The following is a 14,823-nucleotide window of genomic DNA, read 5'->3' as shown; positions in this document are numbered from 1 at the left end:
AGGAGGACCCAAGTTCGGTTCTGGCCTCAGACACTTAACACGCAAACAAAAAAAAACAGCCGTGTAACCTTGGCCAAGTTACTTAACCCCAACTGCCCTCCAAAAGGCAAAAAAAAAAATCTCTGGCCATAGTGTGCTTACACACAACTGATCTATGTATCTTTAGTCAAATGTAAGAGTGTGAGTATGTGTGTGTGTGTGTGTGTGTGTCTGGAAGTTTATTATTAACAACTCACATTTATATACCTTTATTGTTTGCAAAGCTCTTTTCTCACACCAATCCTGAAGCCAGTCATGCCAAAAATTATTAATTATTATCCCTTTTTTACACTTGAAGAAAATTGTGACTTGCCTACAACTACATAGCTAAGAAGCTTCTAAAGTAGGTTTTAGGTCCAGTTCTCCTGACTTAAAGCCTAGGACTCTAACTACTATGCCAAAAAGTTATAAGCTGCTCCCATATAAAGATCTGAAGTAAGTAAAGTCTAGAATTATCATTTTACTCTCTGCTGGTAATATATATTATTTTATTAATGTACAAAATAGCTATATATAATTCTCCATTATTTCTAAAAATTTCCCCTGATTTTTCCAAAATTAGTGGGATTATTTTAATCAAATATATAATAGCCTGGGGAAAGAACCATTGGTAGAAATTTTGCAACATATGTAGAACAATTATTCACTGAACTCAGGCAAACATTAGGACCAAACCAAATATATACCATGATGGTTTTAACAGAGAAAATATAATATAAATATATATATGCCATTTTTACTAGTCAATTTAATGGTAAATTTAATTTCATCATCTTATCTGAAGAATTCAAACAAAAACTGCCACAATTAAGAGGCTTCATTTTTAAAGGCAAAAATTTTTTTCTTTACTTTGCCTGTATATAATTCACTGTGGTAGGATAAATTTTTTAAGGTTCAAAGGAGAAATCAATAAGCTACACTCATCAATACATCTAAAAGCAAATCTAACTCCAAAATACTATTACAAACTTATAAATACTTATGATGGAAGGACACCAGATTAAAAGACAAAAAAATTAGTTAACTTTTCCCTGACAGTTCTATTACAACACTTGCCTCATCAACTAAATGATTCTTTAAAAGGTTGTCATTTCAGAAAAAATTCAAGATTAAGGAAGGTAATAAATAAAAGGCAGAAAAATGGAATGTGAACATAAGTTTTCTACCATTTTAATATAATTTTTTTTTAATTGCTTTTGGGAGGTCAACTGGCGTTAAGCGACTTGCCAAGGTCACACAGCTAGTAAGTGTTACGTGTCTGAGGCCAGATTTGAACTTAGGTCCTCTTGACTCCAGGGCCAAAGCTCTATTCACTGTGCCACCTAGATGACCCCTAATATAAAATTTAGATGTAATTTACCATTTTCGCATGCAAAAAAAGAAAAGCAAATCATTCTGTGATATACCTTTGACATTAAGGTCAAGCTAAAAACCTAACAACTTTTAATAAACCTAGCCTATTTCTAGGATTTTTTTTATCTAAACCTATCATTAATTGGTGTAGGAAAAGTCCTTCTACCAATCAATGTAAGCTAGCATTGATAAAGCCTATCACTATTCTAGTACTTTGTTGGCAAATTGGCCACACACATACAGATACATACACATTTCCTCTCCCTCTCTCTCTCTCCTTCCCTTCCCCTCCCCACATGCCCCTACCATAATTCCAGTAGCATTCACAACAAATATAAATGTGTAAAAGCTGGAACTAAAAATACAGTAAAATAATGGGTAAATTCATGGTCATATCTTTTAATCAAAATCATATTAACATCTCAAACTATAAACTCACTAGAATTAGTAAGCACATACAAGAGAGGATTTAGCTTTTTAAATCTTACATATGCTCAGAAATCCCTTTATTTTATAAGAGTGACAATTATTTTGCTTTTTAAATATACCATCCAAGTGTACATCTTCAGTCCATGTGTTGACAAGATAAAAATTAGATGAACTAACACATTACAAGAGGAAATTATTAAACTACAAATATACATAAATTACTGGGAAATCGTTTCTATAATAATTTTAATTAAGTTAGTACAAAGACTATATCAAAACTGAATAAATACCAAATTTTACCTTTTCTGTATTGTAATATAAAGATTTCAAAGTGGTAAACAAGGGTGGGCAGCCTTTACTGAAGTTAACCCTCAGGAACTTATCCATTAGTTCTCTAAATTTTTCACCTAGAAACAAAAGTATATCTTATTAAACTTTAATTATTGTGAACAACTCTTAAAATGATCAGTTTAATAATATCTTTTAATATTTAATAATTAATAATAGTTTTAATAATAATTTTAATAATGCAAATAAAACTTTCAAAAGTTGCAACAAGAAAAAGAAAAAAAGAATTTCGGAATCATTTCTGTTACTATAAAAAGAATGGCGATTTCTTTCACTTATCAACAGTATCAGCTCTCCTTAATTTTTTTCCTGCATCAAAACATCAACAACTTATCTTCAAGCGATATTTCAAAAGATGAGTTCTATAAAAAAGTTTTTTCATTTAAGAAAGGCTCATAATGCACTTACAACATTAAGTATAAATACATTAATAAGTATATAAATTATGCCCTACAATCCATAATTCAGGAACCCTATAAACAAGGGAAAATAATACCATGTCACTGAAGAGAATGCAAAAAACATAATTCAGTGTTAACTATGATCAAAATTATATTCCAGAAGTATAAGGAAAGGATGTAATCATAAAAAAAATCTCCTTTTATGCTAAATAGTATTTATTACTACTATCCAAAATTTAAATGCATGATTCACTTTAAACAGCAACTGTAAAAATCAATTAAATATAGAACCCTAATGGCTATGTGAAGAAAATCTAAGGAAAAAAATATGGTCTAGGGGAAATGGCATTGGCTTTGGCATCAAAGGGCAAAGATGCAAATTCTACCTCTGCTACTTAGTAGCTCCTCCATGTTCTTATCAAAGTGCCTTCACTTTTCTAGAGCTCATTATCCACATCTATAAAATGAGGTAATTCTTAGGTAACATTACCTATGAAAGAAGAGCTTTAACCTAAAGATGAAGATGTAGTAAGCTTCACAAATAACTGAAAGGAAAAGGGAGCTGGTTTGGGGAATTGATGAAATATATCTACATCAGAATATAAAATATTTTTTAAAATTCATTAAATGTTAATAACTTGCTTTTATATAACCAACAATACTAATCTTAAGTTCACACAAAGCCTTCCCTAATTTCCCCAGTAGTTAGTGCCCTTCCACCTCTCAAATTAACCTGACTTATATGTATTCATGTACATGTGTCATGCTTCCCCACTGTCAGTAGAAGGTAAGTTCCTAGAGGGCAGGGAAAATTTTATTTTTGTCACTGCACCCTAAGGCCTAGCATAGTATCTTAAATATTGTAGAGACTGGAATAAATTTTCACATCCAAAATATGTCTGATAAATAGAATGCAGAAAGCAAATAGTTTATCCAAAATTTCACTCTGATTTTAAGTTTTCACCTTGCCTCCTTAAAAACTCAAATGCTATCATGCTCAAATACATTCGTATACTAAATAACTCCTTAAACTAAATGATAATATGGTACAAAAGCAAGAGTCAACAAAACTGGGTAGTAGTCAAATCAAGAATTCATATTTCCCTAATCAAAAGGGAAAAGACTAGATATTAAGTTTCTTAAAGGTTCTGCTTTCCCTAAATGCTTTCCTTCATTTAGTTATTATCATTCACCCTTCTACAGGATTAGTTCTCCTTTGTTGTTTTTCCATCACTCTTTACTCAAATCATAAAACTTGGTTGATGAGATTTTACTTAGAATTCCTAAATAAATTCTCTATTCACAATAACAAGGAACAAAAATCAAAATGTTATTTTAACATCTTCTGCAACTAAATTTTATCATATTTACTAACCACTTAAATCATACATTTCTCCCTATATCTCTTTTTATTCACCTGACCACATTTTTTTTTAAGCAATCGGGGTTAAGTAATTTGCTTGAGGTTACACGGCCAGTTATTTTTGGGTGTGGTGCTAAGTATCAGAGCCTGGATTTGATCCCAGATCATCCTGACTCTGGGGCCAGTGCTCTTACTCACTGAGCCACCTGGCCACCCCTAAGCAATTGGGGTTAAGTAACTTGCTCAAGGTTACACGGCCAGGTGTTTCTGGGTGGGTGCTAAGTGTCTGAGCCCAGATTCGATCCCAGGTCATCCTGACTCTGGGGCCGGTGCTCTTGCTCGCTGTGCTACCTGGCCACCCCTTACCTGATCACGTTTTGCCACTAAGAAGGTAAATGTCCAAATGCAGTTAAGAGAGGGAGAGCAATGGCAAAGACTGATTAATCAAACTCTGTATCAAAAGATAACTAAGTGGGGCGGCCAGGTAGCACAGCAAGTAAGAGCACTGGCTCCAGTGTTGAGAAGACCTGGAGATCGAATCCTGGGCTCAGACACTTAGCACCCACCCAGAAACACCTGGCCGTGTAACCTTGAGCAAGTTACTTAACCCCAATTGCTTAGGGGCGGCCAGGTGGCTCAGCGAGTAAGAGCACAGGCTCCGGTGTTGGGACGACCTGGAGATCGAATCCTGGGCTCAGGCACTCAGCACCACACCCAGAAATAACTGGCCGTGTAACCTTGAGCAAGTTACTTAACCCCAATTGCTTAAAAAAAAAAAAAAAGAAGAAGATAACTAAGTATTTTCCCCAACATTTCTTGGACGCTTTGAAGATTCTTTGTTTAATCTTTATTTTTATGTAAATGGCATAGCTAATAAAAACAAGTGTTCTGTCACCTTATATAAGTAAAACTAATTCTCAACAATATAAAGGTGTGAAGAGTTGTAATGAGATTTGATAAGTTAAATGAAAGATACTGAGTATGCTTCCATAAATTTGTAAATTCAGCATCCACTAATTGGTTATGTTCAGTTTGCTTTTTTCCATAAAAATGATTCATATGAGCTAGATGAAAACATAGGTCACTATAATGAAATGGAGCATGAAGATATGATCTAGAATATATCTGGAGAAAGGAGTCGAATAACTAACTACTCCTCTTTAGATTATAAAAATATAGTCAATGAGGAAGTACTCACCACCACCCAATCCCATCACCTAAAAACATACCTGTTTTGCCACTTAATCTAAAACCTCATTAGCAGCCATTCTTCCAATTGTTTAAAGTGTATCTGTACATATCAATACTTTAGAAGGTATCTATATTTATTCAAGGCATAAACTTATTAAATAAGGCCTTACTATGAGAATGACAGAGAATAGACCCCACCTCTAGAGTCAAGCATTTCATTTGACAGCTATTTACAGAGCTTTACTTGATACTGAATTAATACTTAAAAGCATGCCACAATGAATAACTTTTTAGAAAGACAAACTATTTCCTTAAGTCTTTTTTCATCTAATACTTGGGTTCCTTTATATTGTTTTGTTTGGGTAATAAAATCCATTGGATTCATTATATTTTTTTTTTTTAGCAATCCTTGTTTCACAAAACACAGTATTTTGTACCAAGAGTTCACTTGAATATTGCATATTCCAAGTTTTAGGACTTAATTTTGATAATTCATTGCTCAAGAGACTTGGAAATTTCACTGAGGAATTATTGTCTCTAAAATAACTACTGAAAGATAACAAATAATTTTTTTGAAAAGCCAGACTATTTCTATCCACATAAAATTGTGTCCCACAAAGTAATAGTTACTTAGGATTCCATTTTGAAATTCTTTCCCCTCAAGATTAGTCATACCACATGGCAGGAAAGGATTCCTAGGACCTTTGTTGTACAAATTTCTTGAATACATCCTATCTTCAATCTCTTTATACCTAAAGAAAGATCTTCAAAACTTTCTTCACATCCATAAGGCATTTCTACTATGATTTTCATTCATTTTTCCTTTTTGAGGTTTTAAGAAGAGGGCAGTATTTTTCAGATTCTATAAATTGTTCTACAGTGAAACAGGCCATTGCCTGTACACAATCTTCCATCTACCACCTCCATGCCTTTGTACAAGTGGTCCCCATCTCCAGAAAGCATTTCCTTCTGACCTCTGCTTAGTTGAAGGCATATCTTCCTTCCAAGTCCAACTCCTATATAAGTCTTTTCCTGATCTCCCCCAACTTCCTAGTAATTAGTTCTTGAAATTACTTTATATTACTCTAAAAATATTTTGTACTTGTTTGTGTACATGTTTTAATAGAGCTGTAGAATGGGTTGAGTTTAAGTTTGTCTTTGAAATACCCAAAGCCTAATAGTGCCTTCCCTGAATATAATAAATGTTTTGAAATGAACTGTGGGTGGTTCTGTGTTGGCAAAAGGATAAAAGTATAAAGAAACTTCATTTCTTTACACACAGGTATAATACATAATAAATCTAAGAGATGTAATAATAATAATAATAATGATAATAGCTAACATTTATATAGCACTTTACTACATACCAGGAATAATGCTAAGCATTTTACAATTTTTATCTCATGTGATCCTCACGACCACCCTACAAGGTAGGTGCTATTATTATCCCCATTTTAAACATGAGGAAACTGAGGCAAAGAGAGATGAGGTGACTTGCCCAGGATCACAGAGCTGGTATGTGAGACCAGATTTGAACTCTGATCCTTCTTACTCCAGATTCAGTGCTCTATCCACTATATTACTTTACCAAAGACAATCTGGTATGTTCTCTACAATTTTTGTAATTATACCAGAGCCTCACCACCAAGCTGTCCTTAAGGTACAAGCCACTAGACTTTTCTATCTCTCACATCTGATGTTTTTCTTTCTTTTCAAAAGCTACTTTTCAGTGAATAGAGCACTGGCCCTGGAGTCAGAAGGACCTGAATTTAAATTAAAAAAATCCAGTCTCAGACACTTGACACTTACTAGCCATGTGACCTTGGGCAAATCACTTAACCCCAATTACCTTGCCTTGACCCCTCAAAAAAATTTTAAAAAAAAAGGCTGCTTCAAATGTTCCTCTTAAAGTAGGTTTGTTAGACAGGCCAAATATAATGATCCTATCCTAAACTATACCAATTTGGAACTTCAAATTTCACTGAGGAATCTAAATGATTAGAAATGTTCTTAAAATTAATCAGAATGTGTTTCTCTGACAAAAGAAAAGGTACTTTAACAAATTTTAAAGCTCTAAGCTAAGAACCCTATATCAAGTGAACCTGATATTAGTACAGAACAAATCTGGGTGTCCTAGAAAGACTCAAAGAAAAAAAAAAGACAGGGGAATGAGGAGGGAGGATGGGTCTTGTTAAAAAAAAAAAAGTTAAATGCCAGCCATCAGTTACAAAAACAGTATTTAACAATAAAACTCAAATGCTTCCAAAAAAGAAATTTCTATCCAGTATCTAAGCAAAGAAAATCCTAGCTATATTGTGTTAAAAATTAGCCCAGTTGGGCAATGAGTTTCTATTTTTCTTACCTAATAGAAAAGCTAAAAACTATAAGCTCATATTTTTAAAATGATGAAGGAAAGAACTGCCAAGCCAACATAGATTCATTTAAAAACATACCCCTTAGGGCAGCTAGGTGGCACAGTGAAAAAAGCACTGGCCCTGGAAGCAGGAGGGCCTGAGTTCAAATCCGACCTCAGACACATAACACTTAACTAGCCATGTGGCCTTGGGTAAGTCACTTAACCCCAAATGCCCTGCCTTCCCCCCTCCAAAAAGCAAAAAAGAAAAATTGCCCCTAAAAAAGTTCCTAAGTGGTTCATTTTATTTTTGGTGCCAAAATTATAAAAAGAAATGGCAACTGTTCAACAATGTTCAACAGCCAACAGCTCACAATGCCACCAAACTTTATTGATAATAAAATGGCTGACAAAGGAGGTTCCTGCAAATTAGCATTCTTCATATAATAACCAACACCTCCTATATTTAGGCTGATGGATACACAATTTTAGAAAGGAATTTTTTTTTCATGGTTCATAAAACCTGGAAAATAACATGCAATTATGGTATCTTTATAACCTCCAGAGAAAATGAAATAATCCAAAAATCTCAAATCCAAGAATATAATAAGGCATAGATGTTTCCTTTTGAAATGGGAAGTTTTTTCTTAGTTCCATTACACAGAGACACAGAGAGAGAGACAGATATAGAGACGTAAATGAAGAAGTACATAAATAAGAGTTTAAAAGAAGAATCTCAACCTTGGAATCCCAATCTCAAAGAATCCCAATCAAATTTCTAAAATTCTAAAGTGAAATGTATAACAATTTGCTACAAAAATGTAACAATCTTACTCAAATTTCCCAAGAGAGTTTGTTATTACCCCTTTAGAAGGTCACCTCCTTAAGGACAGGGAACATGTTTTTGCCTTTCTTTGTAACCCCAAAGCTTCCATAGTACCTGGCATAGTAAGCACTCAAGTAAATGCTTTTTGACTAACAAAAAAATTATGGAGCTATCTTGAATTCTAGAAACAATCTTAACACAATACATGGTAGGTAACAACCTGGAGTATAACAAAGAACATTTTTTACATTCCATTCTCCATGGCATGAAAATTCATTGTTACCTCTCTAAATTAAAATAAACTAGTTAAAGATATAAAATTAATGTTTTCCTTGATAGGGGCAGGGAAAACACAATTTTCAAACTTTGCATAGGGTATAAAAGTGCTTCCATCCTAACTCTGCCCAGTTCGGGGAAAAAAAAAATCTTAAATCCTTTACTTTAAATTATGCCAATTTGGAAAAATGACAATAGTGATCTAAAAGATATCCAGATATTACCTGGGGCAAAGTTTAAAGGTAATCTTCTGGGTGAAAGTGCTCTGGGGTGCCGTTTACTTATTTCTTCATAAATATGAAGCCTTTCTTCTAAGGTGCCTATAATAAACAACACATACAAAGTATAGTAAAAAAAAAATGCATATATAAAACACAAATAGCAATTTTAAGTTTCTGAATTACAAATAAAACTACTCCAACTTTTAAAATTATGACAAGACTGACTTTTTACATTCTGTAGTGCCAAAATATTAAAAATACTACCAAAATAGCTTAATAAACAATACTTTAAAAACCTATAGCATTACGTCCAGGAAGGCCCTTCCCAAAGCAGTTTTAAACCAATTTTACATGGAACAAAGATAAATATTCTGTTTTTACCTCACTCTTTAATATGCCTTTCATTATCAGCAAAGTAATGATCCATTATAACATATAAATAATTGTTTAGTAACATAGATAACACATGCTTCCACAAAATTCTATGGAAATAAAAGAAAGTTAACAGGATGGTTTTATAGCATCAAAATTTCTAAATGTTATGAATGTTTTTACATTTCATTTCAAAGGTAGACCACTGGAACTTTTGTACATCTAATAAAAACACTAAAAGGCACAACTGACAGACTAGATAGAGGGTTTCACAAAGACCTGGGTTTATCCTACCTCTGTCATACTAATAATGAAAGGGCTTCTTTCTTTCCCCAAGAATATGTTTTGGAGCTCCAATGTGGCTGGATTTTAAAACTGAGTTATTCAAATGAGAATAATTACTTTCGGGTTATTAAAGATCTGGAGATATTTTGAAATATTAAGTACTCTAATTCCAAAAATTATATGAAGGTTATTGCACAAAACGTGCTTTATATTGCCATACTTTGCCTTATAAAATAGAAAAAATCTCTCTGACATCACCAAAGTATGATTATATTCTAAAAAAGTTTACCCACTAGCTCTAAAGTAAAAAGCCTTGTCACACAGTTAGAATTAGAATGCTGTCAGGACTAAACCATTTCAATGCCCTATTTGATGTCACAAATTGGAGCTCCAGAACTTACCACGGGAGAGAAAAAGTCCTAGGGATACCTAAAAAATAAAGTAGTACACAGTTTTTGAAATTAATGGAATTTAAAGTAACATAGGATCCTGATATGTAGAAGTCTAATTAGATACGAAAAATATTAACTATCTTTATCATTAATTACTGTGTTAGCAACCAAGACTTGATGATAACATTTCAACATTTTAAAAAATATTCAAGGAAATAAAGGTAAAAATAACTGACCAAATAACTACAGACACATATCTTATCTCACTTTGATTTTTTCTACTCTTCATCTAGAATCTTGAAGAACACTAAGGTAAAACAGGGACACAAACAAGTAGTTTTGTTACTATTGTGTTAAGTCTGACATATCTTTTTTAAAAACTACATAAGAAATTCAGTTTCACATATATCCCTCTTTTTTGTTCACCTCAGTATATTCAAATGTCCATATTTGTTGAAGGTTAAGTTTAAAAAAAAAGACAAGATCAAATCAATGCTCTAAATTCATCAACAATTTGATACAGACTCTGCTCACAGTAAATACTTTGTTCAAGAGAACTGCAAAACTTAGGAAGTGGAATAGAAATTATTAAACCACTAATTTATAGTCCAAAAGAACATATCCAACTTTGATAACTGAAAAAAAAATATTAAATTTGGAGCATACTAACTGGGGTAACTTTTCAATAATATCTTTCATATTAAAAAATGTTTAACTTATTTCCCACGCTCTATTTCCAAAATATAAGAATTATATAGGTAGCACCAATTTCTGTCACAATATCTACACATTTACGTAAGATAAATTTTGTTTTAGAAATGTACATCTTTACCCCAACAAGCACTTAATTTGAGGAACTATTAACTTTAGAAATTAAAAGAAGGATGATCATGAAACTCTATGAGGCTTATCAAGTTTATATGATGACAAATTATTCTAAATGTTTTTCTTCTGTACGCTATGAATAGAGAAAAAACATCCAATTTGACAGGGCTGAAAGAGATAAGTGTTAGGGTATTTTTATCATTATCGTTATTATAAATTACAACATACTCCAAATCTGTAGATCCTTAACTCTGTTTTAATGGTAAATTTAATACAACTAAAATTAAGTACAAGTGAATTAAGACTATTAACACTTAACATGAATTTACTATATAAATTAATACAAGACTAAAACAATTGTTTTGACCTACTTAGAAATTCTGATAGCAAAAGGTAAATTTTATCTCTAGCAAAGTTAAGAAAATTGTCTTTGATGATAAAGCTAATAGAGAAACAAGATGGGAAGGGATAAGAAAAAACTGCTTCAAGAACCAAACTTAAGAAGTCACGTTCACTGACATTTGAACAGTATGTTTAATGTATATTATTCATTAAAACAATGAACTTAGCATAATATCCTCTGATCACTTCTATGGCAGTTAATTATTAGCATAGCATAATATTGAGCAAATCCTAACTTCTCTGGCTTTTATAAAACAAGGATAATATTTACAGAACCTCTTCCAGGGTTATTATGTGAACAGCTCTTTGTAAAACTAAAAGTGCTATAAACAATGGGAGTTCTTGCTATTATTCTATGAACCTGAAACACATGAGACTACAATACTTTATAAATATCCTGTACTGATTTTTAATGAAAAGTTATATCTTTTCCATCAATTAGTAATATTTTAATGTATACTATGTTGCTATCTAAAAGGTAATTTTTAATTCTCTCTAAAGCATTTAACATTTTAAATATTTCCTTAAAATTCAAAGATATCTAAATATTTATTAACATGAATTTACAAAACAGAAAAAAAGCCTCAATATTAAAAAATACCATTAAAACGTGTTTTTCTCTCCAGGGTCTAATAATAGAGCTTACTGGAGATTATTCTTCAAAAAAGTAACATTTTAAAAGCAATGAAAATAAATTTATTACATACGAGGCTGCAGAGCTTTCTCTAAGCCTTCATAGTAATTCCAGTTTTCAGCATTCCGATCAATCAAGTCTTTGAATATTTCACCAGCTTCTTTCAATCTTCCCAATTTCAATAGCATTTCTCCTAAAATTAAGTTTGATATTTTTATGTGAACTAGTCAATTTGTATTAAATTATCAACTACAATAAATGGAGGAAGGAAACAGGATATCCATGTATGTTTTCTTTTTGGGAATTTTGTAGAAGACAACAATTTCTATTATGAGGGACATAACAATTCAATTTGGCTTCCAAAAATCAAACTCCAGTTACACAGCTCATCAAATGATTGCTTAGAATGTCTATAACCATTATTATATAATTTCACAGAAAACTGAATTGGAGAAGAAATCTCAACCGCCAACCTGAACACTAATTTTCTCTACAACATACTGTACATAACAAATGGTTATAAAGTTTTGTTGAAGACATCTAGAGGAGCTGTGGGGGTAGAACCTAATACCTTCTGAGTAAACTCCCTCACTTTAAAAGAACCTGTAATAAATTTATTTTAAAACTAAAATTAAAATAAAATTATTTTATTTAATGGCACTTGTTAAATCAATTCAAAGAACCCTAGGGACGTAGAAAAACCAAGGTTGGGAATCTGGTCAAATATTTTTTCTATGATTTGAGATACAGTTTTGGGGGTCAAATTACATCTTATTACATCAAATTCTCTTGTTTCATACCAGAAAAAAACAGTCATAAAGAACCAAGAAAGAAACTCATGGGTATAACATATGGTAAATTTTTGGCCCAAGGTAAAAACAGAGTGCTGAGAATTTGTACCTTTGACAGGAGCCACATTTTTTTATTTAATTAGTAATTTATTTTTTCCATTACATGTAAAGACAATTTTCAACACTCATTTTTAAAAAAAATTTGAGATCCAAATTTTTCACCCTCCCTCTTTCTCCTTCCTCCTCCCCAAGCAATCTGATAGAGGTTATACATGTGCAATCATATAAAGCATTTCCACATTAGTCATGCTATGAAAGAAAAACTCTGCCTGTCTTCTTCAAAGGAAGGTAAATTTTGATGGAAAAAACTGCCCAGTTAACTTGGGATTTACTGGCTAGATTTCTTTCTCAAAGACCAAGCCTTAAATACATTTCACTCTGGAACTCACAGACTGGAAAACAATAGGTCCCAGGCCAAGCACCACTTAAAGGTTATTTTTTGGGCCCTCCTAGCTCAGAGTCAATGTAAATAGTAATTGCTTCAATTTTGGCCTGCAACCTTTAGAGGGTCTTCCCCTCCCAGTCTGATTGTTTTTTTAATTAAATGGGCCATCACTTGACTCACTTTTTTTTTTCAAATGCTTTATTAACTTCTGATTTACAACTTTAATTTCCGCCAGATTTTGAGCTACAAATTTTCTCCCTGTTTTTCCCCTACCCACCACCCCAGAATAGCAGTCCCACAGGATATCCCCTCCTCCAATCTGCTCTCTCCCATATCTTCTCCCATACCCCCTTAAACTTTTCCAGTAGGGCATGGTGGATCACTATGCCCCAGTGTCTGTTTATCTTCTTTCCCAATTACCTATAAGATAGTATTAATAATAGTATATATGTATACATAATTTTAAACATTTGATTTTAAAACTGTGAATTCCAAATTCATTCCCTTCCTCCCTTGTCACCCACCCTTACTGGGAAGATAAGCAGTTCAGTATAGATTGTACATGTGTAGCTAATGCAAAATATTAACACAGTAGATACATTGTAAAAGACTGACTATATTTCCCTCCCTCCTATCCCACCACCCACTTGTTCTATTCTCTACTTTGATCCCATCCCTTTTCAAAAGTGGGTGCTTCCAACTTCCCTCCCCCCCCCAGCCTGCCCTACCTTCCATCTTCCCCCCCCTTATCCCCTTCCCCCTACTCTCCTGTAGGGTGAGATACCCTATTTAGTGTGTATTTCATTCTCTCCCTGAGCCAAATTCAGTGAGAATAAGGTTGACCCATTCCCTTTTGCCTTCCTATTCTTCCCTTCCATTGTAACCCTTTTCCCTTGCCGCTTCTTTATGACATTCTGTCTCTCTGCATCTCCTCTCATTATATTCCTCTCTCACCTCTTAATTTCACCTTTTAAGTATCATCCCTTCCTGTCAAATTGGTCCTGTGCCTTCTATGTATACCTATAAGCATATATAGACATTCATATATGTATTCACATGCCCATATACCCTCCAATATAGACATATACATATATACATATATATTTCTATTCCCTTCAACTATTTTCATACTGAGAAAAGTTTCATCAGTTACAATTATTGTTTTTCCATGTAGGAATGTTAATAGTTCAACTTTGATCAGTGGTTTAGTGATTTCTTTTCCCTGTTTACCTTCTCAAGCTTCTCTTGCTTCTTGTATCCGGATGTCAAATTTTCTATTCAACTCTGGTTTTTTCATTAAGAATGCTTGAAAGTCCTCTATTCCACTGACTGACCATATTTTCCCCTGAAACATGATACTCAGTTTTGCTGGGTAGGTGATTCTTGATTTCAATCCCAGCTCCTTTGACCTCTGGAATATCATGTTCCAGGCCCTTCAATCCCTCAGTGTAGAAGCTGCCAGATCCTGGGTTATCCTGATTGTGTTTCCACAATATTCAAATTGTTTCTTCCTGGATGCTTGTAATATTCTCTCCTTCATCTGGGAATTGTGGAACCTGGCTATAATATTCCTAGGAGTTTTCTTTTTGGGATCTTTTTCAGGGGGTGATCAGTGGATTCTTTCAACCTCTATTTTGCCTTCTGGTTCTAAAACATCAGGGCAGTTTTGCCTTGAGAATTTCTTGGAGGATGATTTCTAGGTTCTTTCTTTGATCATGGCTTTCAGGTAGTCCAATAATTTTAAAATTCTCTCTCCCGGATCTATTTTCCAGGTCAGTGGTTTTTCCCATGAGATATTTCACATTGCCTTCTATTCTTTCATTTGTTTGGATCTGTTTAACAGCATCTTGATCTCCCATCAAGTCACTAGCTTTCTT

General features: G+C 33.2%; 1 protein-coding gene across 5 annotated transcripts in view; it reads right to left on the bottom strand.

Moving 5' to 3' along the window:
- Window positions 1–14,823, bottom strand: part of NAA16 (N-alpha-acetyltransferase 16, NatA auxiliary subunit) — a 90,507-nt gene that overhangs the window by 42,372 nt on the left and 33,312 nt on the right. For 4 of the 5 annotated variants that reach the window (XM_069068645.1, XM_069068649.1, XM_069068646.1 and 1 more), the window contains 3 exons: window positions 11,784–11,903; window positions 8,804–8,899; window positions 2,122–2,228 (listed from right to left, as the gene is read on the bottom strand). In XM_069068645.1, coding sequence (XP_068924746.1) covers window positions 2,122–2,228; window positions 8,804–8,899; window positions 11,784–11,903 — 323 coding nt within the window. The remainder of the gene's footprint in view (window positions 1–2,121; window positions 2,229–8,803; window positions 8,900–11,783; window positions 11,904–14,823) is intronic. The other variant, XM_069068647.1, reaches the window with a different exon arrangement.

Source organism: Petaurus breviceps, unplaced genomic scaffold (assembly GCF_028583685.1).
Source record: "Petaurus breviceps papuanus isolate PSGF00001 unplaced genomic scaffold, PetGlider_PUasm1.0 90769, whole genome shotgun sequence".
In the NCBI taxonomy this organism is placed as follows: Eukaryota; Metazoa; Chordata; class Mammalia; order Diprotodontia; family Petauridae; genus Petaurus; species Petaurus breviceps.
This window is presented reverse-complemented; position numbering and strand designations above follow the sequence as displayed.